The sequence below is a fragment of the Eulemur rufifrons genome, chromosome 2 (assembly GCF_041146395.1).
Source record: "Eulemur rufifrons isolate Redbay chromosome 2, OSU_ERuf_1, whole genome shotgun sequence".
In the NCBI taxonomy this organism is placed as follows: domain Eukaryota; kingdom Metazoa; phylum Chordata; class Mammalia; order Primates; family Lemuridae; genus Eulemur; species Eulemur rufifrons.
Window position 1 is genome coordinate 13,238,949 of NC_090984.1, and position 25,198 is coordinate 13,264,146.

A 25,198-nucleotide genomic window follows, 5' to 3' on the forward strand; every position below is an offset into this window, starting at 1 on the left:
AGAAAAACAAAAAAACCAGGGGTTGAAAAACTCCAACCTGTGGGCCAAATCCGGCCCACTGGTAGTTTGTGTCAATAAAGTTTTATTGGCACACAGGGCCATGCTTTCTCATTTACATATCATCTGTGGCTGCTTTGGAGCTACAATGGCAGAGTTCAGTCATTGTGACAGAGACCCCGCAGTGTGCAAAGCCGAAAGTATTTACCATCTGCCCATTTTAAAGCGCACACACTCCGGTGGGAGAGGCTTTCCGCAGCTGGGGTGCAGGGGCACCTCACCCATTCCCTGCATTTACTCAATAGAGGACCAGGCATAGGGAGCGACGGGGGTGTTTTAGATGGACGGTCAGACAAGGCCCCCCATGGGAGGGCATTTGAGAAGAAATCTGAGGACAGGAAGGGGGTGGGCTCTGTCCCCCCGCCGCCCAACTCCTGATGCTGGCTGACCCCACACCTGTGCAGTTGCCACCACCGCGATCCAGCTCGTAGCCACCGTCACAGACGCAGCGGAACATTCCGGGCAGGTTCTCGCAGCTCCCGAACGCACAGAGGCTCCCGAGAGCACACTCGTCCACATCTGCGGGGACCCCAGGTCAGCCCGTCCCACCTGGCAGGCTGCCACGGAGACCTGCCCGCTGCGTCCTCTGCCCCGCCAGGCCCAGGCCTCACCCCGGCAGGCCCGGTGGTCCTCGGTGGGGTCAAAGCCCATCTCGCATTCGCAGCGGTACCCGCCGGGCGCATTCAGGCACTGCCCGTTGTCGCAGAGGTCCACGTCCTCGGCACATTCGTCTCTGTCTGCGGGACCCCGAGCGGCGGAGGGCTGAGGGCCAGCCGCGCCAGGACCCACACAGGGTGGGCAGGAGACTCCCTGGTTACTCAAACCCTTCACCCTCGCAGGGTCCCGGGCACGTAGCACCGGGGACTCAGATCTTCCACGTGGAGGTGGGAGGCAGATGACCAGGTTAGGGCCAGGGAGGGGAGGGGGTTCCGGACGCTTGGACTCTGGTCAGGATGGGCAGGGAGGGGACTCGGTCACTCGGGGGTGGAGGGCAGCCCGGAAGTAAGTGAGCATCTCATGCACTTCAGAATCCAGGGGACCCTTAAGTCAGGGTCCCCTGGGCTGAGGGTACGATCTCCAGCACCCGTGGCGTGGCAGGTGGGTCAGAGCGAGTGCGGAGGTTGACTGACCACCGTGGCCACCGTGAATCTGGCGCCCACGGCTGCCCCTTCGGGCCCTGCCCTCCACAGCCTGGTCTCACCTGCGCAGGAGAAGCCGTCCCCGGCGAAGCCCTGGTGGCAGGTGCAGCGGTAGGAGCCGGGGGCGTTGAGGCAGTCGGCTCTCGGGCTGCACCGGTGCTCCTGGGTGGTGCATTCGTCCAGGTCTGCAGGACACAGAGCCCAGAGACCCCCGGGGGTGTGCACGGGGGCACTGCAGGGGGCCAGGCCCTCCAACCCCAGCCCTGGATGGCCCCACAGACACCCTCAGCGCCACCACCCTGACCCTTGCGTCCAGGTACTCACCGTGACATTCGATGCCATCCCCCACCCAGCCTGGCTGGCACCCGCAGCTGAAACTCCCGGGAATGTTGAGGCAGGAGGCATGGCTGTCACAGTTGTGTCCCCCGAGCTCACACTCGTCCACGTCTGAGGGAACACAGTGACCCCGTCACAGAGGGGGAGATTCAATGCAATGGCAGCTGAAAGAGCAAGGACCTTCCCTCCCTAGGGGAAGGGCTGGCCCAGAAAGCCCCTCCACACCCACCTAGGGGGCTTCCATCTCCACCCAGAGCCCAAGAGGAAAACCCCCAAACTAAACAGACATGGCTTATAGCAACCCTGCAGAAATGGTCTGAACTGGCAGCATGAGAGACTTAGGCTAGACATTAAGAGTGACTGCCCTAATGAACATGCCCTCTCTCCAAACCAAGACTTCCCTCTACACTAGCATTTGCAAACCTGAGACAATTCTGCACCAGCCTTATAATCTCTGCAATTTTCATACCTGGGTCGCTACTATTTTACTCAACATTTCTCTATCAGGCCCCTCACTTTCAGTAACGTGAATGTGTTTTAAAAGAAAATTTTATATCAACATCAACCACCTCTAAGAAGTCATGGGTTTGATGCTCTGTTATGCAACGTTTGTTTCTAGCACAAATTAAAATAACTGCATAACTGGAAGAGGTAGAATTGCCCCCATAGCTCACTGTAACCTTGAACTCCTGGGCTCAAGTGATCTTCCCGCCTCAGCCTTCCAAGCAGTGGGACTATAGGTGCATGCCACCACACCCAGCTAATTTTGTTTTTTAATTTATTTTTTGTAGAGATGGGGTCTTGCTGTACTGCCCAGGCTGGTCTTAAACTCCTGGCCTCAAGTGATCCTCCCGCCTTGGCCTCCCAAAGTGCTGGGATTATAGGTGTGAGCCGCCACACCTGGCCCTGTTTTTGCTTTAACATGAGACCCCGTCAGTGGGAATGTGTAAGAATGAATTCTGGCCAGTTCCATAACCCCGTAGCTGGCCCACCGGGGCCCCACTGGGGTCCCCCCTGCCTGCACCTCTGACCGCTGGCTCACCGGAGCAGCCCGTGGCTCCCTTCCTGACCATGTACCCCAGCCGGCAGTGGCACACAAAGGAGCCCTTCGTGTTCTCGCAGTTCCCATGGAGGCAGATGTGGGGGTTCAGGTCACATTCATTCACGTCTGTAGGGGAAGAGGGCGTGAGGCCTCAGGGCTGGGTGCTGGGGTGACAGGAGAGGAAATGGGGCAGGATGGGAGGGAGAGATACGACATTCCTGCGTGTCCTGCCATGCGGGTCCCCTTTGCGCATCTCCAGGGGTGGGGAGCTCCCTCTGCTTCCACGGCTGGGCCGCCAGGAGTGTTCTGTGAACATCTCCCAGTGCATGTTCCAAGGAACACACCGGGTGTGTATTCCCCAGAGGATTTTACGGTCAAATACATTAAGGGAATGCAGGTTTCAACAAAGCTGACCAGGTTTTCCTCCTGCAGGACTTGTCAGAGCCTTTATGCCAATGTGGGTAGTGGATCTGCTATAGGGATATGGAGTAGACAGAATTCCCTAAATGTATTTGGGAACTTGCTCGCAAGTTTCTTTTTAGGAGACCCCAGAGACTTCTGTGAGCTGGAACACTTTAACTTCCACTGGGCTGCACAAGACTTCTTGGTCGGGAGTTAGATTGTTACTTTCTGAAAATTCCCCACGCTGGCTTCGGCTCTGCCCTGATAGGGGACCCAGCATACTTCCAGGCTCCGAGATGACCTGTAGCCAGGTGAGGACAGTGATCGCCACCCAAACATCCCAGGGATTCTAAGTCTCTTTCCCACCTTGTTCAGCCACCTCTGCAAAAAACCCCTTTGTCTTTGCTGATCTTGAAGCGCAGCCTTGGAACAGGACACAACCCTCCCATAGGTACTAGGACACAGTGAGTACTCAACAAATAGCATTCAGAAGAACACGGTTCAGGGTGCTCTGCCTCTACAAATGAGATCCCTTGGGCTTTGGAGAGTGGGCCCAGGGGACAGGGGCCTCCCGAGCAGAACACCCACCACGGCTACAATGCCTCATCTTCTCTTTCCTGCGTGTGGCAGGGGTGGGACCTGGGTTTGCCATGCCCAGGTCCTTACGGAAGATGTGGTATGTGGATTCCAGCCCCACGGTCCCTGCTTCTTACCAACACACGTCCCCATGTCCGGTGTGGCCATGAAGCCATCATAGCACAGGCAGCGGTGACCTCCCGGAACGTTGGTGCACTGGCCCCGGCCACAGATGTCGGGGTTCTCTGCACACTCATCCACGTCTGGGGAGCAGGCGGGGGGTGGGCTGCAGGTGGGCAGGGCTGGAGGGAGAGCCCCAGGGTCCCTCCCATAAGGCCAGCAGCCTGCCGGGGCCAGACCCGCATGCCAGGCAGGAGGTGCCTCGGGTCTGGCCGGCTTCGCCCGGATGCCAGGTTGGGGCCTGGCCGATGCGTTCTCCTCCTCGCCCTCCACCCCAGGCAGTGGGAGGGGGCTGTGCCCACCCACCTGCACACGCCCTCCCGTCGGGCATCAGCGAGTAGCCCCTTCCGCAGCTGCACCGGTAGCTGCCCTGGGTGTTAACGCAGTGCACGGCACAGCCACCGTTCCGCACGCGGCATTCATTGATGTCTGCAGGGGGCAGGGCAGACAAGGAGGGGCTGGGGCCGGGCAGCGGCTGCTCTGGGGACAGGAGCAGAGTGGGGTCTCTAGGCGCGGGCAGGAGGGGCTGCCATTGCGGTCAGGGCTGCCATTGGTGCCTAAGGGCTGGCAGACGGGCACAGTCTCACCCACGCAGCCCTGGTGGTTAGGGGTGGCCTGGAAGCCGGCATCACAGGAGCAGTGGAAGACACCAATGACGTTCACACACCGGCCATGGGGACACAGGCCATCACTCAGGGAGCACTCATCGATGTCTGTCGGGGGGAGTACAAGGCTGGCGGGGTGGAGGCCCAGGAGAAGGACCGGCCTGTGCCCCATCTGCCGTCTGTGTGACCGTGAGACACACTGAGACGCGCGCATGCAAACACCCTTGTGCAGACACATTCACAGACACACACACACACATGTGCGTGCTCACACAGACACACAAACACACACGCCCACCGCCCTACAGGTGCAACCACTCGCACACACAGATGCACGCTGACACACGTTTGCACACTCACACACGGGCACGGCCTCAGAAAGACAAAGACACGCGCTCACCCTCTCACTATACAATTCACGTTCACCAAAACAGACACACACTCACGTTAACACACACGGGCTCACACCCACACACCCGGCCGCACACTCACCCTCACAGGCAGTGCCCTCGGCCGCCAGCTCGTGTCCAGGGGGACACTGGCACTTGTAGCTCCCATCCGTGTTGATGCAGGTGCCTCCCCGGCAGAGCAGCGGGTCCCTCGCACACTCATCCACGTCTGAAAAAGTGGAAAGAGATGGCAGGTGTGAACACCTGGTCACACCTGGTCAAGGTTCCGCCCTGCCAGGCATAGGGCACGCCCACCACCCACCTCATCAGCCCTGGCCACATACGTCTCCTTCCCTCTCTTAGGCGCACCCCAGGGCCTTTGCACATGATATTTTTCTCCGGGGTATAATTTCAGCCTCTCTTCACCCTGTCTACTGCCACTCTTCTCAGCCACACAGACTGGGACGCATCCCCCCAGGGTCCCCATCCCCATCAGACCACGTGGCCTTTTCATGCCCTTGTGACAGTGGCAATTTTGCATTTCTTTGGGAATTTATTTATTTATTTATTTGAGACAGAGTCTCACTCTGTTGCCTGGGCTAAAGTGCCGTGGTGTCAGCCTAGCTCACAGCAACCTCAAACTCCTGGGCTCAAGCGATCCTCCTGCCTCAGCCTCCCGAGTAGCTGGGACTACAGGCATGCACCACCATGCCTGGCTAATTTTTTCTCTATATATTTTTAGTTGTTTGGCTAATTTCTTTCTATTTTTAGTAGAGACGGGGTCTCTCTCTTTCTCAGGCTGGTCTCGAACTCCTGACCTCGAGCGATCCTCCTGCCTCGGCCTCCCAGAGTGCTAGGGTTACAGGCGTGAGCCACCGTGCCCGGCCTGGGAATTTATGAATGTCCATCTAGGCCATGAGCTCCAAGAAAACGGTGACCTAGGCTCAAGTTCCCTGCAGTGCCGCATCACAGGAAATGCACTTGAAGTGTTCCTCAAATGAATAAAAAAGTGAAAAATGGGGATGAGAGGCCCCTTAGGTAGCCGTGTTTTCCAGGCCTCTCTGCAGGGTCCTGTCCTCTTTCCTGGTGCCACGCTGCTAACCCTAACCCTAGCCCTAACCCTAGCCCTAACCCTAGGCTGCTCCGCCCTCCCCGGGAGGCCTCACCTCCCAGATCGCTGTCCCTAGGGCTCTGTCCTGAGGATGACGCCTAGCGGCACCCCGACTCGCCGTGTCCCAGGCAGTCTGCAGCCCCTCCTCCTGCCCGCCCCCTCCGCCCACGTCCCCCACCCTCCCTCCCCTCCGCACTCGCCCTGCCCAGGACGCCCACTGCGCCCTCGGCCTGCAGCCACCGACCCATGCAGTTCTTCATGAGCATGAAGCCGCTCTCGAAGCCGGGGAGACACTCGCACTCGAAGCTGCCCGGCGTGTTGACGCAGGTGCCCTGGCCGCAGAGGTCAGGGGAGATCCGGCACTCGTCGATGTCTGTGGGGAGAGGGCGTGGAGGCCAGGGGGCCGTATGGGCAGCACAAGGGGGCACTGGCCAGGGGGTCCCTGCCTGGGGACATGACGGGGGCACAGACCAAGGGATGCGGGACGCAATGAGGTCTCCAAGCCTGTAGACACGAGGGGCCGCACAGAAGCCCTAAGATGCTCAACAGAGCCGGGGACGTAGAGGGACCTTAACTAAACACCCAAAGCAGGGAATTTCCTCATAGTCTGGAGGCCCCTGGAGGTCACCTTTGCCAGCCCCTCCTTTTGCAGTCGGGATCCCTGCAGCCCAGAGAGGGCAGGGACCTGCCCTAGGTCACACAGCACACAGGCAGACACAAGAGGTGCCCAAAGACTTAGGCTCGTCTCCATGTCTGATTTGAGAACCCCATCCCTGCAAGTGTTACCCCGTCTCCAAGAGGCCGAGGCAGGCGCCTACCTGTGCAGTTCCTTTCCTGGGCGTCCAGGGCGAAGCCGCCAGCACAGGAGCAGCGGAAGCTGCCCACGACGTTGCGGCAGGTGCCGTGTGCGCAGAGGCTGGGGAACGCCTTGCACTCGTTCACATCTGCAGCGCAGAGGCGTAAACCGGCGTCAAACCACCCTGACAGCCCAAAGCTCGGAAGCCATAAATCAAGCCCTCCCTGGGTTCTCAGTTCCAGAACTTTCCCATGTCCCCTGTGTCCCAACACATGTCCCCCCTCTAGACTTTTGCCTGTGCCGTGTCGTGTCCCTCCCTGTCCTTCCAGGGGCCCGTCCCCTTCCCCAAAACCGCACCTTTATAGAACGGCTGGCCAGACAAGAAGTCCCGGCTGGCAAAACCTAGACCCTGGGGACACAGGCTGGCGAACTCTGGGGACTCGGGCTCCGGGCAGGACTCGCACTCAGCTCCCCACGCGGCCCCGACAGAGCAGCAGCAGACGTCCATCCGGTACTCGCCAGGCAGAGGGGCCCCACAATCGTCCCCGTCCCCTTGCAGGAAACATGGCTCCAACCTCATGTCTGCGCAAAGGAACAGTCACCAGGTCCCAGCCTTGCCACACTGTGCCCGCTGCAAGATGGCGTCCCACTCAGTAACTCCCATGCGAAACCTTCCCGACATGGATGGATGCGCAGTGACTTCTTCACACTAAAACTCGCTACCATCCCATCGTAACGCCTCCATGATGAGAACTTTTTTTTTGAGATAGGGTCTTGCTCTGTCGCCCAGGCTGGAGTGCAGTGGCGTCATCATAGCTCGCCGCAGCCTCCAACTCCTGGGCTCAAGCAATCCTCCTGCCTCAGCCTCCCAAGTAGCTGGGACTACAGGTGCCACCACCACGCCAGCATCTGCACACAGATACTAGACGGGCTTCATCCTCAAATCCAGAGAAGAAACAAACGTGGTAGATGTTATTTCATGAGATTTTACCATTTGCAAGGAGACTCATATGGGGGTCAGTTAAATTCTCGGGGAGCAATGAAGAGATGGATGGCATAAACTAAATGTCTTAAGGCATGTCAACTGGAGGTGGAGGGTCCCACAGGAGGATCCTGTAAATCCCCCCTGCTCCCAGGAGGGGTCTCTCGTCGTTGGGGCTGGAAGGCACAAAGGCAGGGCATGTGGCCCTGTGCGTGGACCCCGCCCGGACTCACCCACACACAGCCGACCAGCGGCGTCCAATGTCAGGCCCTCGGGACACTCGCAGCGGAAGGAACCAGCGGTGTTGAGGCAGTGCCCGTTGGGACAGACCCCGGGGAAGGCCTCGCACTCGTTCACATCTGGGCAGTGGGAGGTGAGGAGGAGGGAGAGCTGGAGGGTGCGGGTTGGCTCCTCCCCTGGGGTTTCAGGGAGCCCAGGTTGTCCTTGGGGAGGCAGATGGGTAGCCGGTATCCCTGGCTGGGACTCTGGGGAAGGGGACCTTCCTTTTTAATCTCAGAAGACTCCAGGGAAGACCCCCTAGAACACCCACGACACGCACCTGCCAGTGTGGGCTCAGGAGCGGGCCGGGGATTTACCTTCACAGGTGAGACTGTTCATGCGGGCGAAGCCACGGGCACAGGCAGCATCTGCGGTTGGGAGAACAGGCGTGGAGAGAGAAGTCACCTTATCCAGCTGGCCCCGGCGGTGGGGGACCTGTTGCCTTCACCCAGGGCTTCCCACGGGCCAACGGGCAGACGTTACCGCTATCGCAGCGCTCGCAGGGGCTCCCCCAGGCGGCCCCCAGGGTGGCGCAGCACTCGGAGCGCAGGGCGGCTCCCTGAAGGTTCACCTCACAGCGGCCGTCCTGGACCTGCAGCCAGCAGGTGCCCCTGGTGCTGTCTGCGGGGAGGGGGACGGGTCACCGTTCTCACCTGCCGGGCCCACACCTGTGCCCCAACTCACAGCCGCCCAGCCTCCGGAGCTCTGCGGGGCTCAGGGGCCGCTCACCCAGGCACACGGTGCCGGAGGGCCCCAGCCGGCTGCCCGGGGCGCACTCGCAGGTGTAGGAGCCGGCCAGGTTCCGGCACACACCGTCCACGCACGGGCTGGACAGGCACTCGTCGATGTCTGTGGGAACAACCCCCCGACCAGCGCCTGAGCTTCAGGAAGAGGAGCTTCACCTGGCCGGCCCCCCTCCTCCCCGAGCGGCTGCTGCAGCCCGTAGCGTGGGGAACACTCAGGTACATGCACGTGCAGAGAGCACAAGAGTCAAGTGTGCGTGCGAGCATGCGTGTTCTCAAAGAACCATGTGTGTGCACACTGCAACAGACAGGAAACCAAACCGTTTCCCTACTCTCACCTTCAACATAGCACGGAACGCTTCAGTGAACGGATGTGTGGGTTTGTTTCCCACACGGGCCAATTCTCTGACACCAGCTAGGTGTCCATGAATTTTTTTTTTTTTAAAGAAAAAGGGTCTTGCTCTGTTGCCCAGACTATAGTACAGTGGTGCCATCATAGCTCACTGCAGCCTCCAATTCCCAGGCTCAAGCGATCCTCCTGCCTCAGCCTCCCACGTAGCTGGGACCACAGATACACGCTGCCACATCTGGCTAATTGTTAAAATTTTTGTAGAGATGGGGTCTTGCTATGTTGCCCAGGCTGGTCTCAAACTCCTGGCCTCAAGTGATCCTCCTGCCTCAGCCTCTCACAGTGCTGGGATTACAGGCGTGAGCCACCATGCCCAGACTTATTTGCATTGTTTGCAACTGCTGTATTATCTTTCCTGTTCTTTTCCAAATATTTTTGATCTGAGGTTGGCTGAATCTGCAGACGTGGGACCCCAGGGTGCGGAGGGCCACCTGTGTATATTCCATGTTACAAATCGCAGTATCACAGCCTCCATGTGTGAATGCTGACGGGCAGGTCCCGTGAGCGTGCACGTGGGGAACCGTGACCCTCAGGGGGATGGTGGCACGAGAGAGGACAAGAGTGAGACAGATGAGGAAACCCAGGCGTGGCGGGGGGTCGGCCAGGGCAGGCAACTGGGCCTCAGTGGCTGCAGAGATGCGCACAATGGATTTGAGAAGGACACGTGGAGGGCACTGGTGACAGCAGGTGCAGAGTCACCCCGGGATGGGTGCAGGCGGGCAGCCCGGATGCTCTGTGGGGAGCGAGGGCTGGGGAGAGGTGGTCTCAGAAGAGCTAGCGTGCGTGCAGTTATTGTGAGTGTGCACGGGTCTGAGTGCAGGGACATTGCCGCAAAGTGTGTGTGCGCACGATGGGTGTGTGCACCTGCGTGCGTGCGTGCGAGTGTGCAAACGTGTGGGAGCGCGTGGGTGTGACCGTGAGCCTGTGTGTGCGGCGCCTTGGGTACATGCTGCCTGCGAGCGTGTAGCGGCGTGGGCGTGGCTGGGAGTGTGTGTGCATATGTGCGTGCGTCTCGAGTGAGCGCAAGTGCGTGTCACTGAGTGTGACAATGCACACACGTGTGGCTATATGAGTGTACATGCATAAGGGCGTGCCTTTGAGTGTGTGCAACCATGTGTGGCTGTGAGCACAAGTGTGGAAAGGGTGGGTGTGTGAATGTGAGCATATGTGTGTCCCTGAGTGTGTGTGTGAATGTGTGCGTGAGTACAGGTGTACATGCAAGTATCTTCAAGCATGTGACTGTCTGCATACGCACAGCATCTGTCTGATGTATGTGTGTGCCCGTGTACGTACACACCATGTGCAGCCTAAGTGGGTGTGTGTCTGTGTGCTCACTGCGTGCAGCATGTGTGTGTGCACACTGCGTGCAGAATGTACGCTCAGGAAGTGCATGCACACCTGTGGATACACACCACATGCAGTGTGTGTATCTCGGTGTGCAAATATATGTGTGTGAATGCAGTATACATGTAAGAGTCTTTGGGCATGTATGCACCCTGTGTGTACACACCTCACTTAGCATGTGTCCAAGCGTGAGTGTGTGTGCAAACTCCTGTGTGCCCAGGACCCTGTACCTTCACAGGTCTCCGTGTCCTGCCGGAAGCTGAAACCCTGAGGGCAGGAGCAGCTGTAGCTGCCGGGGCTGTTCCGGCACCAGCCGTTGTCACATAGGAGGCTGCTGAGGGCACACTCATCTACATCTGCAGGGCGGGTGGGCGAGAGGGGTGAGGTGTCTGCGGCGGGAGAGGCCACCTGTCCCCCCCCAACTGGCACGCTCACCTGTGCAGGCCTTGCCCTCGGCACCTGCCTCATAACCCGGGTTGCAGATACAGCGGTAGCTGCCCCGAAGGTTCTCACACCTGCCGTTGGCACAGACCTCAGGGTCAAGTGCACACTCGTTGATATCTACGGAAGGAGGACGGTGTCACCAGGGGTCTCTAGAAGTCAGATTCTCCCAGGCCAGAGCTCCAGCCCGGAGCCTGCCTCATTTCCCTCTAAACCAGGGTGTCTCAGTCCGGTCACTGTTGACATTTGGGGCTGGAGCACTCTTTGTCGTGGAGGGCTGTCCTGTGCATTGCAGAATGTCGAGAGCATCCCTGGCCTCCACCCACGAGATTCGAGTAGGACCCTCCTCAGTGCTCTCCAGACATTGCCAAATGACCCTTGTTGGGGGCGGGGGGAGCAAACGTCCCCAGTTGGGAACCTGTGGAGCAGATGTCTGTACAGTGGCACCATAATAAAAATAAAAACAATCACAATTGCTAACATGACAGAGGGCTTATGCTGAGTGCTGTTTTACTACATTAAATATATAAACTCATTTAATCTTCACAATGTCACCGAAATGGGTCCTACTGTTATCTCTGCTTTACAGAAAATCAGAGACAGAGAGGGTAAGTAACTTGCCCAAGGGTTATTCAGTCAGGAGATAGTAGCGCCAGGATTCGAACTCGGACAGCCTGGCTCCGAAATGTGCTTTTACTGGGGAGTCGGGTGACTGCCCCACCCCGATCGCCCAGCAGTTGGCTGAAAACGTGGCTGTATCCCAACTCCTTTTCTTTCTGCTCAGGCAGAAAGACTGGGGAAGGGACGGGGCATGTGTCTGCCAGCGCCCACGCACATGCAAACATGTTTCTGTTGCCTCAGCAAACAAGTGAACAGAAACACACATGGTAAATTTCCTCTCTTTTCGAGTTTCAACTTTACAGATGAGGTGCTTGGGGCTGAGACCTGCTGGCCATGGGAGGTCCTGGCAGGAACTGCCTGTTCCCAGGGGGGACTAGGGGACTCTCAAGGAGGGAGGTTGCAGAGTGAGTTCAAGAAAAAACAGGGCTCAGGAGGGAAAGAAATCAGAGGAGGAAGCCCCGCTTTATATATGTCCAACACCTCTGTCTGCTATGGCTGTGCTATGTCACCCCTAAGTTCATACATTGAAACCCTAACCCTGAGGACCTCAAAACGTGACGAGACAGGGTCTCCACAGAGGTGATCAAGTTCAAATGAGGTCATTAGGGTACGCTCTAATCCAATATGACTGGAGTCTTTAAAAACAGGGGAAATTTGGACACACCCACACACCCACACGCACCCTCCCACACACACAGGGAGATCGGGGTGATGCTTTCCACACGCTAGGAAATGCCGCAGACTGCCAGCCACCACTGGAAGCCAGGAGAGAGGCCCAGAACAATGTCGCCCTGACGGCCCTTGAAAGGAACCAACCCACCCACACCTTGATCTGAGACCTCTGGCTTCCAGGATCGGGAGAGAAGAAATTTCTGTGGTTGAAGCCACCCAGGCTGGGGCACTTTGTTAGGGCAGCTCAAGCAGACTCGTACGGTTCCCGACCACAACTGTCCCAACACCAGGGCAGCGGCGTGCTGACCCCTGTTTGGGGGGTTGGGGCCCCACTCACCGCGACCGTCCGCAGTGATGCCAATTCCACTGCCGCAGAGCGCCTGGAACTCGGCTGGGGACGGAGGGGCGTAGGGACACGAGTCAGGGAGCTTGGCCATTGCGGGATCTGAGCCATGGCCAAGGACGCGGCCCTGGGTCTTGAGCCAGAGTCTGGGACCAAGGTGTGCCCCACCCACCGTGGGGAGAGCAACTCCCTCTAGCCTCTCCTTGGGGAGGGCCCCCAGCAGAGAGAAGCCCCTACCCCACGAAATCCAAGACCCTCCCGTCACAGGCAAGGGCTGACGGAGGCGGGTCGGGTGGAGACGCAGCAGCCAGATGCTCACCGGAGTTCTTGGCAGGACACAGCTGGCAGGGCTCCCCAAACCCGTGGTCAGGGCTGGCGCAGCAGCATTCGGATTTGGTGACAGTGCCGGGGAAGGGGCGGGCACAGGAGCCCTTCGCGAGGGCCCCGTAGCATGTGCTGCGCACATGGGTGTCCACGCACACGCGGCCGTCCGCGCCCACCGCCAGCCCGCCCGGACACTGGCAGCGGAAGGAACCCTCAGTGTTGGTGCAGTGGCCGTTCACGCAGATGCCCGGCGTCTGGCACTCGTTCACGTCTGCAGGGCCGCGGTGGCACTGAGATGGGTCCCCGCCCCTTCCCCACCGCTCTCTCCATCCCTTCCCTTCTCCTGCTCTCTTCGTCCCACCCCTCTCCTCTTCCGCCCTCTCCAATCGCCCTCTGCCCCCCCGCTGTGCCTGGGCCTCACCCTCACAGTAGCGGCCACCAGGCGCCAGCAGGAAGCCAGGTTTGCAGAGGCAGGTGAAGCTGCCGTCTTCGTTCAGACACACGCCGTTGAGACACATGGTGCTGGTGGCACACTCGTTGTGGTCTGGGGACACCCAACAGGGGAAGGCTGGGTGCAGGCAGTGAGGCCGGGTGCCAGGTCCACACTGGGACCCTCCCTGTCACTCCTCCGGGCCCCAGGACTGAGCTCCGTGCCCCAAGACCCCCTTCATGGGGTGTGGGAGCCACACCGGCTGAGGTTGTCTGTGACTGTGTTTGCTTATAAATGGTTAAAATGACACGTTTTGTATCATTTGCTTGTATATTAGTCTGTCTGCTGGGATGCGAGCTCCCTGGGGCACGGCCAGGGCTGACTTACTCAGATGCGTCTTCGGTCCTGGCATACAGTAGGTGCTCTATAAATATTTGCTCAAAGTTGAAGAAACGAAGTGGTGGTTGCACAACATTGGGAATCTACTTAATGCTACTGAATAGTTCGTTTAAAAGTGGTAAAAATTGGCCAGGCACAGTGGCTCATGCCTGTAATCCCAGCACTTTGGGAGGCTGAGGCTGGAGGATCGTTTGAAGCCAAGAGTTTGAGACCAGCCTGGGCAACATAGCAAGACCCCCATCTCTACAAAAATTTTTTTTAAATTAGCCAGATTGTTGGTGCGAGCCTGTAGTCCCAGGTACTTGGGAGGCTGAGGCAGGAGGATCACTTGAGCCTAGGAGTCTGAGGTTGCAGTGGGCTATGATGATGCCACTGTACTCCAGCCTGGGCCACAGAGTGAGATCCCGTCTCTTAAAAAGATTTTTTTTCAATTAAAAAGTAAATGGTGCTGTGAGCTAGGCTGACGCCACGGCACTCACTCTAGCCCGGGCAACAAAGCAAGACTCTGTCTCAAAAAAGAAAAATACAGTAAATGGTTAAAATGATATATTTTGTTACATATAATTTGCCATGATAAAAAATGCAAAACATAATTGAATAAACAAGGTGGTGGTTGCATAACATGGAGAATCTACTTAATACCAACGGATTGTTCAGTTACAAATGGTGAAACGGCAAACTTTATGCTATGTATATTTTTTCACAATTTAAAAATGCAAAAAAAAAGTGTTTTACTAAACGAAGTGGAGGTCGCACGACATTGGGAATGTACTAAATGCGACAGACGTAATCACTTTTAAATGATTAAATTTAGGTTGTGTGAATCTCACTGCCAGTTTTTAAAAAAGGAAAGAGGAAAAAAAGGCCCATCAGCTAATAAGAAAATAGTCTAATTTTAAAGGAAGGTGGCAGGTACAGAAATTAGTTCTTCCCCAAAATGTCAGTTTTAAACAATAAAGGATTGTATATACAGAAAAAAAAAAAAAAGGAATACATCAATGAGATGCACACACAAAAATCTGCACACGAATGTTTTCACAATGGCATTATCCCTAACAGCAAAATGTGTCAGCAAGGCAATGCCCATCAACTGAGGAACAGACAAACACGGTGTAGCCTATTCATACAGTGGAATATTATTCAGCCATAAAAAGGTATGAAGCCCTACACCTGCTACACGGATGAACCCTGAGGACAGTATTGATAAGGGAAAGAAGCCAGACCCCAAAAACCACACAGTGTAGGACTCCATTTATATGAAACGTCTAGAACAGGCAAATCCACAGAGTCCAAAAATAATTTAGCCTGGTGTCTAGAACTGGAGGGGGATGAAGGTTTGTGGCATGACTCCTAGTGGATACACGGGGTTTATTTTTGAGGTGATAAAAGTGTCCTCAACTCACATTACGGTGACACTCGTACAACCCTAGGCACACACTCAAAACCACTGCATTGCACTCTTTATATGGTCAGTGTCATGGTTTGTAAATGACATGTCGATAAAAATGCTAAAAAAGATCTGTTTTAAATGAATGAATGGAGAAAGGACAAAGTCCTTCCACAGGAGAGAAGACTTTAAGGCAGATCTCCTTAGACATGGTGACAGAGTCAAGAGTCCCCCCCCGCTGGTTCCCACAGGCGGTGGCTGTCGGGCACAGATGTATGCCCCGCCCCCCAATAGCCCAAGGAAGCCAGAGAGGAGGGCGCTCTCCAAGGTCCTGATCCCAAACCCTCTCCTTGTCCAGGCCATTCGGGGACGTCCCGGGACAGGAGAGGGAGCCTGGTTCATTCAGACCAGGGTCGGGTGGCTACTGGTGTCATCTTGTGATTCGTTGGAATGAATTCAGGAAGGAGGCAAGGGTCGAGGTGGACAGGTGGCAAGAAGGGTCTAAGGTGGGCTGCTTGGCTCAGAGGTGAGCAGAGCAGACACCATAGGGAGGAAGGTGGGTGACGACACAGAAATGAAGAGAAATGAAGATTCGAGGTGGCCACAAAGGGCAGTCAGTGGGGCCCAGGAGCCTCCTGCCCACCCTGAACTCACCCACACAGGTCTTCCCGTCGCGGCTGAGCTCGAAGCCTGTGTTGCAGACACACTGGAAGCTGCCCTCCGTGTTGACACAGCGGCCCAGGTGGCAAAGGCCACCATTAACAGTGCACTCGTCCACATCTGGGGGGAGGGAGGCGGGCACTAACGAGGCGCCTCCCACCCCACCCCCCAGCCCAGGCTTGGCCCTCCTCACCGTCACCCCCATTCTCAGATGGCTGGATGGACGGCGGCCATACCCACGCACGCCTGCTTGGTGACGGTGGCCTGGAAGCCCTGGTGGCACCGGCAGTTGTAGGAGCCCGGGGTGTTGACGCAGTCACCGTGGTGACAGGGGCTGCTGGTGCACTCGTCCACATCTACGGGCAGAGGACCCTGAGCTCCAACCTCAGCAGGATGTGCCACCCCCCGCCACCCCCGTGCACCCGGCCACAGCGCTCACCAATGCACTCGCCCCGCACGTCCTGGGTGTAGCCCACGCTGCACTCACAGCGGTAGCTGGAAGGGGTGGGCAGGCAGCGGCCGTGGAGACACAGGTTGGTGAAATGCCGGCAGATGTCAACGGTCTGGTTCAGGGTGGCTGTGCCTGCGGGTGGGGCTGGTGGGGGCACCTCAGCACCAGCTGGGCTTTGCCTCTGGGCCCACCCACCTGCTCCGATGCTAGGACCCTGTCCCCCGATGTCCTGGAGAGTCCTGCCTTAGGTGCAGCCCCAATCCAGAGTCTAGACCCATCTGAGACTCCTATGCCAGCACAGACTCCCCTTGCAGAGCCCCCTGCTGTTCAGAGACCCCTCCCCAGACCCAGGCTCACCGCCCATCTTGGAACCTTCCCCGAAAGTCTCAGGCCTCACCAATGTTGGAGTTGCCAGGGCCCAGGCTGGGGCCCCCACGCCCACTGGACACATGGGGGCTGTGTCGCGCCGGCCCAAGGCCAGGACCCACGCCATTGGACCCGAAGCTCGGGAGGCCAGGGAAGAGGCCAGGGTGGGCAGGCAGCAGGGGGAGCCCCTGCGTGCACAGTCGCTGGAACTTATCTGCAAGGAGGCAGGGGTGAGGCTGAGTCCTTGCAGCTGCCCTGGGTCCCCGATCTAAAGAAACAAGATTTACTCACCAGAGCTCCGAGGAGGACACAGCTCAGGGGCCGGCCCAGCTGCCCAGCACCTGCCCCTGTCACAGCAGCACTGCCTGCGGGTGTAGTGGCCGGCGAGCTCTCTGGCACAGCGGTCCCGGAAGAGCGCTGAGAAGCAGGTGCCTGCCCGGTGGTCTGCGGGAGGACAGAGCGTGGGGCCCGTGAGCACAGGGTGGGGAGTGGGGGGACATCAATTACCAGACCCGGATCCAAATCCCAGCTGCATCAGCACCACCTGTAGGACGGGTCTCCTTGCCTCTCTGTGCCTCAGTTTCCCCATCCATAAACCAGCGAGATTCTGAGCACCCACCTCACCGTGGAATAGTGTTGCCTGGATGATAAGTCTGGCACGTGGCCAGTTCTCTCTCAGTGCCATCTTTTATTACCGAGATTTCCAAATGATCACACGGAGGTAGATTTGGGCTCATTCCAAGCAAGTGTTCCCATATCCAAACCTGGTATTGGTAGTGAGATCCCGGTCGCTGCAGGTATTCAACCACACTGAGGAAGACCCTCCTTGGTAGGAGGTCATACAGGGACAGTAAGATCTATATCTATGTGTCCTCACTTGCTGGCCTTGAGCATTACAGGGAAACCTACAAGGCTGGGAATTTCAGGGGCCCTGGGGAGAATGAGGGAGGCTCCCCATGAATGAGAACCATGGACGCTCTTCCGCTTCCCACCATGCCCTTGAGTCCAACAGCTTTACGCAGTGATCAGATTTCTCAGGCTCTGATGAGAAGAGCGTATTTTTAGGTTTAAAAACCTACAAATCTTGGCCGGTGACTCACAGTTGGGAAACCCCTCCCATCAGCTGGGAGAGCCGCTGGCCGCTGCCCCAAACTGCCCACAGCTGGGAAGATACGCAAATGTTTCCACCTCCCCAGCCCCATCCCACGCACTTGGGGGCTCCCCAGACACATATGTGGGAGTCCCGGTTCTTTCCTCCAAGGGGCTGCCTAGACGAGGAGAGGTCAACAAACTCGTTCAAGGTTACACAGCTGCAAAAGTGTGTGTGTTGGGGAGGATGGGAGGGACACGCTTGTAGCTCTGACTCGGGTGGTGCAAGTGCAATAGATGTAACCCAGACGTTTGCACCCCCGGAAAAATTTTGAAATAAAAATAAAATAAAATAAAAATGAAGTCACAAGGTAGGAGGGGAAAAAAAAAAAAAAAAACCTCTATTTAACAGGCAGCTGGGTGCAGTAGATCACACCTATAACCCTATTTGGAATGCTGAGGCGGAAAGATCACTTGAGGCCAGAAGTTCGAGACCAGCCTGGGCAACATAGCGAGATCTCATCTCTCCAAAAAAAAAAAAAAAAAAAAAAATTAGCCAGGTAGTTCTAGCTACCCTGGAGGCTGAGGCAGGAGGATCACTTGAGCCCAGGAGTTGGAGGCTGCAGTGAGCTATGATGATGCCACTGCACTCCAGCCTGGGTGACAGAGTGAGACCCTATATTTTATTTTAAAAAAGAGTTTAAATAAAAAAGAATTTTAACAAAAATGACGCCGTCATTGTTAAGCACTCACTATGAACTAAGCGTTCACAGCCTCAACTTCACCGCGGTCCTCGCCTTTTCTCTGTGAATGTGTATTGGGCGCCCACTGTGTACCAGCCCTCCACAAATCACTCCGCAAGTTGTATCTTATTTAATCTTCAGCACGACTCCGTGAGCTAGGTACGGCTATTATCTCCCGTTTTACAGATGAGGAAACTGAGGCACTGAGAGCTTAAGTCACTTGCCCAAGGCCACAGAGTCTGCAAGCAGCTCAGCGGCACTTGGAACTCGGTGCTGATTCCAAAGCCTACATTGGGAGGCAACTTGACTTGGTTCAAGTCCAGCCTCTGCAGTTTGGCAGCTGAGAAAGGCCCCCACAGGCCGAAGGATGTGCCCAAAGGCACCCTCTGCCCCACGCTGGCCATGACAGCCCCCCGGAGGTGGAGACCTAGAAAGTGTGGAGTTGGCCACCACTCGCTGGCCAATCTCCAAACACAACATTCTCAGCCTTGCCTGCCGCACACCCAGCCTGAGGGGCCCAGAGGTGACGCTGGGGAACCGCCAAGCTCCCTCCCCTCTCCCCAAGCCAGGACTCTGCCCAGCCCCCACCATCAACATCCAATTCCTGGGCGGCCCCTGTCCTCTAAGGCCTGACCACCAGTTCATCAAGACGGCAAAACAAGGCGTGAGAGCCCAGAGGGTGGGTTCTCCCTCGGCCAGGCAGAGTGTGGGGGGTTGCACGTGGGTGGGCTTCCAGGAGGAGGCACGGCGCAGAGACCTGAGACAGGAGACCAGAGAGCTAAAAAGCATGAGATGGGGGGCTGGAGAGGATCCCAGATTGGGGTCTATGAAAGCACTGACGCTGAGGGGCAGAGAGCCCGGATGCCAGAGGGGACCCACCCTCACCTCCTCCAGCCCCCTGGGGTCCCAGACCACCCAGGCAGCGGGTGCCATCCAGGCTGCTGGCGAAACCATGGGGACAGGTGCACACGTAGCTCCCCACTGTGTTGGTGCAGTCGCCCCCGGAGCAAAGGCCCGGCACGCTGAGACACTCGTTCACATCTGCGCAGATGGAGTCAGGAACGGACGTGGGACCCTCACCACCGACCCCTCTGCCTCCCTGCTGCCTGCAGGGGAGCCTGGGCTGCCCAGAACACAGAGGAGGGCCCAGGTCGTGCCCCTTCTGGTCACCTACCTTCACATGTAGCACCGCTGTTGCTGAGCAGGTGTCCAGCCGGGCAGCGGCACAGGAAGGAGCCCACCGTGTTGACGCAGCTGCCCCCCTGGCACAGGCCTGGGACGGCCTGGCACTCATCCACATCTGCAAGGACGGTGCCCAGTTAAGGGAGTGAGAGGCCCGTCAGAGGGAGGAACCAACATAGCCCAAGGCTCCCCAGGACCTCCATCCCTGACTCCACTGCTCACCTTGGCAGGCCCCCGTGTGGATATTGGGGATGAAGCCCCGGCGGCAGGGGTGTGGCTGTGCAGGGCAGAGTTCACATGGAAGGCCCCAGGCTCGGCCCACGGTGGCACAGCAAAGTGCCTTCGTGCACACGAGGCCCGTCAGCTGGTGCTGGCAACCCTCGGGGCCCACTTGGCCAAAGCAGGGCCCCGTCCGGTAGTCTGCAGGGCCGAGAGATGGGACAGCTGGCCATGGGCTGTTCCTGCCCCAGAACTCTCTCTGCAACTCCGCCGCCTTCTCAGCCTCCCCGCACCCACATGCCAGGCTTTTCTCCGACCACAAGCCTTTACTCATGCTGTTCCCCTTCTTGGATACAATACCTTCCTTCCCCTTCGCCCCCTAAAGAACTCCTATGTACCCGTCAAAACCCTTTTTCTTCAAAGCATTCCCTGACCAACCTACAAAAGGGAGGCCAGGACCTCCGAGCTCAGAAAGCTCAGGGTCTGTCTAAACAAGACCCCCCCCATCCCCCTAGGCCCACCCACCCTCCTTTCAGGCCGGGGCAAGGACCCATGTATGCTCAGCTGAGAGCCCGTCTAATCCTTGAGCACACTCTGGTCCCACCAGATCTCCCAAATTTTGGGAGGGACCTGCCATCTGCCAAAATGCTCCGGGCCCGCAGCGTCACATCCCCAATCCCCAGGGCCTGGCCCCAAGGTGGCCGCATTGGGTCTCCTAACCCCTGCTGTACAGGGGCCCTACAGTGACTTCCTGGATCCATCCTCCAGATGTTTCCAATCAGGGGGCTGGCACGCGACCAAAGGCAGCCCCTCCCACAGAAGAAGCCCGAGCCACCCTCCTCCAGGCCTCATATGGAGGAGGGGCTTCACAGAGACCCCCCCAGTTGTCCTGACTCCCCCAAGCCAAACCCAGTTCCGGGAACCTTGGCTCTGAGCCCTGCCCCTCTCTGGGGCCTTCACTGTCCACCACCCACCCCAGGACTCTCCCCTCTCACCCCTCCCCACTGACCTCCACTCCCCCTCGGCCACCCCGAACTTGCCCCGCCTCTGACAGCCCATGTTCCAATTCTGCCTTCTTGTCAAAGTCAAGTTTCCCAAAGCCCACCCTGGAGCCCAGACCCCCTCCCCCACCCCCCAGCCGCCCCTCCAGCGTCCAATTCATTGCCATCCTCTCACCCCGGCTTGGGTCACAGATGCACAAGGTCCCTCGCCACCACCTCCCACCATCTGTGTCTATGCTGCTCAGCCCCGCCGGGCACAGCGACGCCTTCTCCATCTGAAAATCTCACCCCCAAAACCACCCGCTCCTGTTCCCTTTCTCGTTCTCAGCCCCCTGTGGGCTCCGCTTTTTCTGTCTGTCCTTTAATACCAGGCGCCCCCTCTCCTCAGCCCCAGGCCTGCAGGTCCCTCGGCCAACACTGAGCTTGGGGTCTCCCACCTCCAGGGGGACCACCGTCCCCCACCATTTTCAGACCAGACCTGGGGTTCACTCCTACCTATCCTATGAGATTCAGAGGAGGGGTCCCTTCCTCCAGGAAGCCCTCCCTGCCCCGCTTCCCTAGAGGAGATGGTTTCTCTGTCCTTCACATTCCAGTCCTCCAGGGCTGGGCACCCCTACCCCTTGTCAGAGCCTTGAATCCCCTGGATTGGAATTTTCTGTTTCTGGGTTTCTTCCCCCCCCCGGCCTCTCAGACTGGGGCGCCCTCTCTCTTTCCTCCCAGAACCACTCAGAGCCAGGGAAGAGCAGATGTTTCGGAGGACGGCTGAGCAAATGAAGGAAATGTCCTCAGAGTGCCCCGGCAGCAGGAAGGAGGCCAGCTGGACCCTCCCAGGGCCCGGCCATGTCCTAGATGGGGGGGGGGAGGGCGCCAGCAAAACCCCTCCCTTCCCCACCTCCCCGCCAGTCTCCTGTCCCCACTGCCCACTTGGTACCTTTCTCACACCGGGGCCCCATGAAGCCATACACACAGGCGCAGCGGTTGGGCCCGATGCAGCGGCCCCCGTTGTGACAGCCATGGTCACAGACAGCTGTGGACGGAGAGGGGAAAGTGGCCCAGAGAGCCCCCAGCCACAGAGTGAGCCGGGGTCCTGAGTAAGCCTGTCTTCACCCAGGTCCCCAGGATCTGGCCCAGACCGAATGATGACGTGGTGACAGTGAGTGTGTCCCTTCCCATCTCCGATCCAGGAAGAGAGACCCGCGCGCAGTTGGCAGGTGGCTGCAGAGACTGACCTTCTGGGGCCCCAGGCCTCAGGTGCATGAGGGGGTGCCCTCAGGGGGTACTCACGCTGCCCGCACACGGTGCCCGTGTAGCCCCTCTGACACAGACAGGACGCCCCCCGGCAGCTGCCGCCGTTCATGCAGCTCACGCTGCACCCTGACCCTGAGCACGGGGAGTGGGGATGCGCACAATACGGTGAAGAGGCCCGCAATGCCCCAGGGAAGGCAGCAGGGCCAGGCGTGCCCAGCCCCGGCTCCTAGTGACATCCCAATGCCTGTGACCTCCTCCTCCCTCCCCCAGGAGGCTGCTTCCTGCTCACCTCTGCTCCCCCCGCAGCTGGGGGCCAGCGTCCCATCCGCACAGGTGCACAGGTTGGGTTGGAAGCAGAAGCCCTGGCCGCAGGAGTGCCTACAGACGGCTGCACGGGCAGAGCGGGTGGCCGTCAAGGCCAGGACCAAGCCCTGTGCCGTCCCCACTCTGTCGGTGCCCAGCCTGGCTGGAGCACGGAGGTGGCCGCTACCTGTCTCCACATCCCTGGCTCTGCTCGTAGCAGCCCCACCGCCGTTTGCAGGGGATATCCCCCGGCTCTCAGTCTAGGCTGGGCAGGTGGTATGATTATTTTTATTTTTTAACTTTTTTTAGAGACAGGGTCTCACTGTGTCACCCAGGCTGGAGTGCAATAGCCGGATCATCGCTCACTGCAGATTTGAATTCCTGGGCTCAAGCGATCCTCCCACTTCAGCCTCCTGAGGACCTAGGTGTGTGCCACCATGCTTAGCGTATTTGAAAAGAAAACTTTTCAGTAGAGACTCGGTCTCTCTGTGTTGCCCAGGCTGGTCTCCAACCCCTGACCTCAAGGGATCCTCCTGCCTCGGCCTCCCAAAGTACTGGGATTACAGGCGTGAGCCACCACGCCCGGCCTGCTCTGGGATTCTGCTAGAGCCACCAGGACAGAGAGATGCTTTTTGGGCCAGAACAGCTGAGCTGTGAGAACAGAAGCTGGAGGTGTGGGGGCCCCGGATGGGGGCTGAGGAGCTCTCCTAGGGAGTGGAGTCAGATGCCAGAGACAGAGACAGAGAGAGACGGGGGGTACAGACAGAGAAAGAGAGACAGACAGACAGACGGACAGAAAGGGACAGACCAGGGGAGGTTGTAGGGCAAAGGAAATGAACATGGCAGGGTGGTCCAAGAGCCTGAGGACTGTTCAGCCTCAGCGATCGCTGGCCAAGTCCCTTTGTAAACAGAGGGGACTCGCAGCAGGTAAGAGAGCTGCCCCAGTGCCCGGCCCGCGCCCCCCACCTCCAGAAGGCAGCAGCACTCACGCACGACACACTGGCTCCCGCCCGGCAGCGTCCTCCAGCCAGGGCAGCAGTAGGCGTGGAAGCGAGAGCCGCATACATTCGGCCTTCGGGGAGAGCACGGGTGGCCGGTGAGCCCCTGCTGGGCTGGACCCCCCCTGGGCACCCCAGGACAGCCCACCCCACACCCCAGGGGCCTTTAACCATCCGGGGCACCACGCACCCCTGCAAGATGCCCGGGCTGCCCCGCCTCCGCACACGTCCGGGACCTGCAGGCTCCACCGCCCCATCCCAGCGGCCTTGGCCACCCGCCACGCATGACAGGGCCGTCCAGACCAGCAGGAGCTGAGCCAGGGGGCCCCGTGCCAAGGTGAGGGCTCCGGGCCCTCTCCTTGCCAAACACAGACCCTCCGGAGTCATGACGTCTTCCTTGGAGGCTGCGGACAGGAAGCAGAGAGTGCCAGAGGAACCGCCACCCCTGATATGCGTCCAGCCCCGACCAGGGTGGGAGCAGGTGAACAGTCAGGGGAGGCTTCTAGGAGACGGTGTGATGTCTCACAGCTGGAGTTAGCCAAGAGATAGGTCCTAGGGCAGAACCTAGCTCCCAGGGTGCCCCACAAACAGAGGCAAGAAAGGCGTGGAACGCGCAGGGGAGAGGAGACAGGGCCAGGTGCAGCCAGGTGTCGCAGGAGCAGGTGTAGTCGTGTAATGGGGCTTCTACTTGTAGGTCAAGGGCAATGAAGAGCCCTTGAAAAGCTTTAAATGAGAAGAACAAGGTCAGAAATGCTTGTTGGATGGCGTGGGAGGGGCTGTCGGGGCCCCAGGGGAGACAGGCGAGTCCCGAGGCTGGGGCGGCGTCTGCACTAGACAGAGAGTGGGAGGCTAATGCCAGGGGAAGTGGGGGGCATTGAGGGGACTCCCAGAATCCAGCTGGGAGGGCTGAATGGGGGGGAGGAGTGGGTGCGGGGACTGGCGGTGGCAAGTCTGCGGGAGGCAGCTGGCCATTCTGTGACTTCCCGGTGTGGGGCACACCCCTGTGCCCACTTCACAGATGGGCAGACTGAGACTGTGGCACCATCAGTGAGGGGCTGGGCCAGAGCTGAAGCCCAAGTAGAGGGGAGGCGGGGGAGGATTTAGGGCTCCCCCTCCCCCCAAGGTGAGTGGCTCCTCCCTGGGCCAGGAAGGATGGGAGGAGACGGTGGGAGAGATGACCAGCCACACTTTGGAGGGTGGAAGCCGGACCAGCTGGCCACCCCAGTCCTCGCCAGGGCCCGGGTGGGGAATGCGCTGGGAGGACGCTGTGCGGCCGTGGGCTTGGCCCTCTCTGGGCTGGACAGGGCGCCCCGAGGTCCCCAGAGAAGGGAGAGACCCTTATCAACTCCAGCTGGAAAGGAGCGCCCCCTTCTTGCTTCCAAGTCGTCGGGGCCAGTCTGCGCTCCGAGGACGCCCTCTCCAGGCAGCCTCGGGGCCCGCGAGCCCTCCCTGCCACCCCGGCCTGCCTCGGGCGGAGGTCTCCGGCCCGGCCGGACCCGGTCCCCTCATCCCGCAGTCTGCCTCGGTGAGCCGCGCCCCGGAGTCTGGAATGAATGAGCCGGGAAGGCGCGCACGGCACGGGCGGGCAGCTGGGGGCCGGGGAGCGAGGGGGCGAGTCCGGGCTCAGGCGACGAGGAGGGGGCGCCCTCGGAGCCCGCCAGCTGCGACGATCTCCACCGGACAGGACTAGAGGACGCAGAGGCCCCCGGGCCGCGACCGCGCTTGGCTCCGCCCTCACCTGCGGGTCGGGACCGCGCGCCCGGGCCGAGCCCCTCCCGCCGGGTCCCCTCGCCCTACGCGGAAGGCGGAGAGGGGAGGGGGCTGGGCCCGGGGCTGCCGGTCTGAGGACAAAGGAATCCCCTCCCCCTCCCCCGGCCGGGCCCCCTCCCCTGCCCGCCCTCCCCCAGCGCCCCCGATCTTGTCCCGCGTCC

General features: G+C 58.9%; 1 protein-coding gene across 1 annotated transcript in view; it reads right to left on the reverse strand.

Moving 5' to 3' along the window:
* The window catches only part of FBN3 (fibrillin 3), an 85,869-nt gene that overhangs the window by 33,869 nt on the left and 26,802 nt on the right, over nucleotides 1-25,198 (reverse strand). The window contains exons 4-37 of the mRNA XM_069491413.1: nucleotides 25,006-25,060; nucleotides 23,458-23,671; nucleotides 23,259-23,341; nucleotides 22,256-22,354; nucleotides 22,003-22,098; nucleotides 21,650-21,745; nucleotides 19,721-19,918; nucleotides 19,491-19,616; nucleotides 16,776-16,928; nucleotides 16,516-16,698; nucleotides 16,107-16,250; nucleotides 15,904-16,023; nucleotides 15,662-15,787; nucleotides 13,213-13,335; nucleotides 12,787-13,062; nucleotides 12,462-12,515; nucleotides 10,826-10,951; nucleotides 10,621-10,746; nucleotides 8,624-8,743; nucleotides 8,378-8,515; nucleotides 8,212-8,262; nucleotides 7,849-7,974; nucleotides 6,991-7,215; nucleotides 6,656-6,781; nucleotides 6,082-6,210; nucleotides 4,830-4,955; nucleotides 4,320-4,445; nucleotides 4,039-4,161; nucleotides 3,690-3,815; nucleotides 2,575-2,700; nucleotides 1,521-1,643; nucleotides 1,259-1,381; nucleotides 669-794; nucleotides 454-576 (exon numbers count right to left, since the gene is read on the reverse strand). Of these exons, the coding sequence (XP_069347514.1) occupies nucleotides 454-576; nucleotides 669-794; nucleotides 1,259-1,381; nucleotides 1,521-1,643; nucleotides 2,575-2,700; nucleotides 3,690-3,815; nucleotides 4,039-4,161; nucleotides 4,320-4,445; nucleotides 4,830-4,955; nucleotides 6,082-6,210; nucleotides 6,656-6,781; nucleotides 6,991-7,215; nucleotides 7,849-7,974; nucleotides 8,212-8,262; nucleotides 8,378-8,515; nucleotides 8,624-8,743; nucleotides 10,621-10,746; nucleotides 10,826-10,951; nucleotides 12,462-12,515; nucleotides 12,787-13,062; nucleotides 13,213-13,335; nucleotides 15,662-15,787; nucleotides 15,904-16,023; nucleotides 16,107-16,250; nucleotides 16,516-16,698; nucleotides 16,776-16,928; nucleotides 19,491-19,616; nucleotides 19,721-19,918; nucleotides 21,650-21,745; nucleotides 22,003-22,098; nucleotides 22,256-22,354; nucleotides 23,259-23,341; nucleotides 23,458-23,671; nucleotides 25,006-25,060 (4,435 nt within the window). The remainder of the gene's footprint in view (nucleotides 1-453; nucleotides 577-668; nucleotides 795-1,258; nucleotides 1,382-1,520; nucleotides 1,644-2,574; nucleotides 2,701-3,689; nucleotides 3,816-4,038; nucleotides 4,162-4,319; nucleotides 4,446-4,829; nucleotides 4,956-6,081; nucleotides 6,211-6,655; nucleotides 6,782-6,990; nucleotides 7,216-7,848; nucleotides 7,975-8,211; nucleotides 8,263-8,377; nucleotides 8,516-8,623; nucleotides 8,744-10,620; nucleotides 10,747-10,825; nucleotides 10,952-12,461; nucleotides 12,516-12,786; nucleotides 13,063-13,212; nucleotides 13,336-15,661; nucleotides 15,788-15,903; nucleotides 16,024-16,106; nucleotides 16,251-16,515; nucleotides 16,699-16,775; nucleotides 16,929-19,490; nucleotides 19,617-19,720; nucleotides 19,919-21,649; nucleotides 21,746-22,002; nucleotides 22,099-22,255; nucleotides 22,355-23,258; nucleotides 23,342-23,457; nucleotides 23,672-25,005; nucleotides 25,061-25,198) is intronic.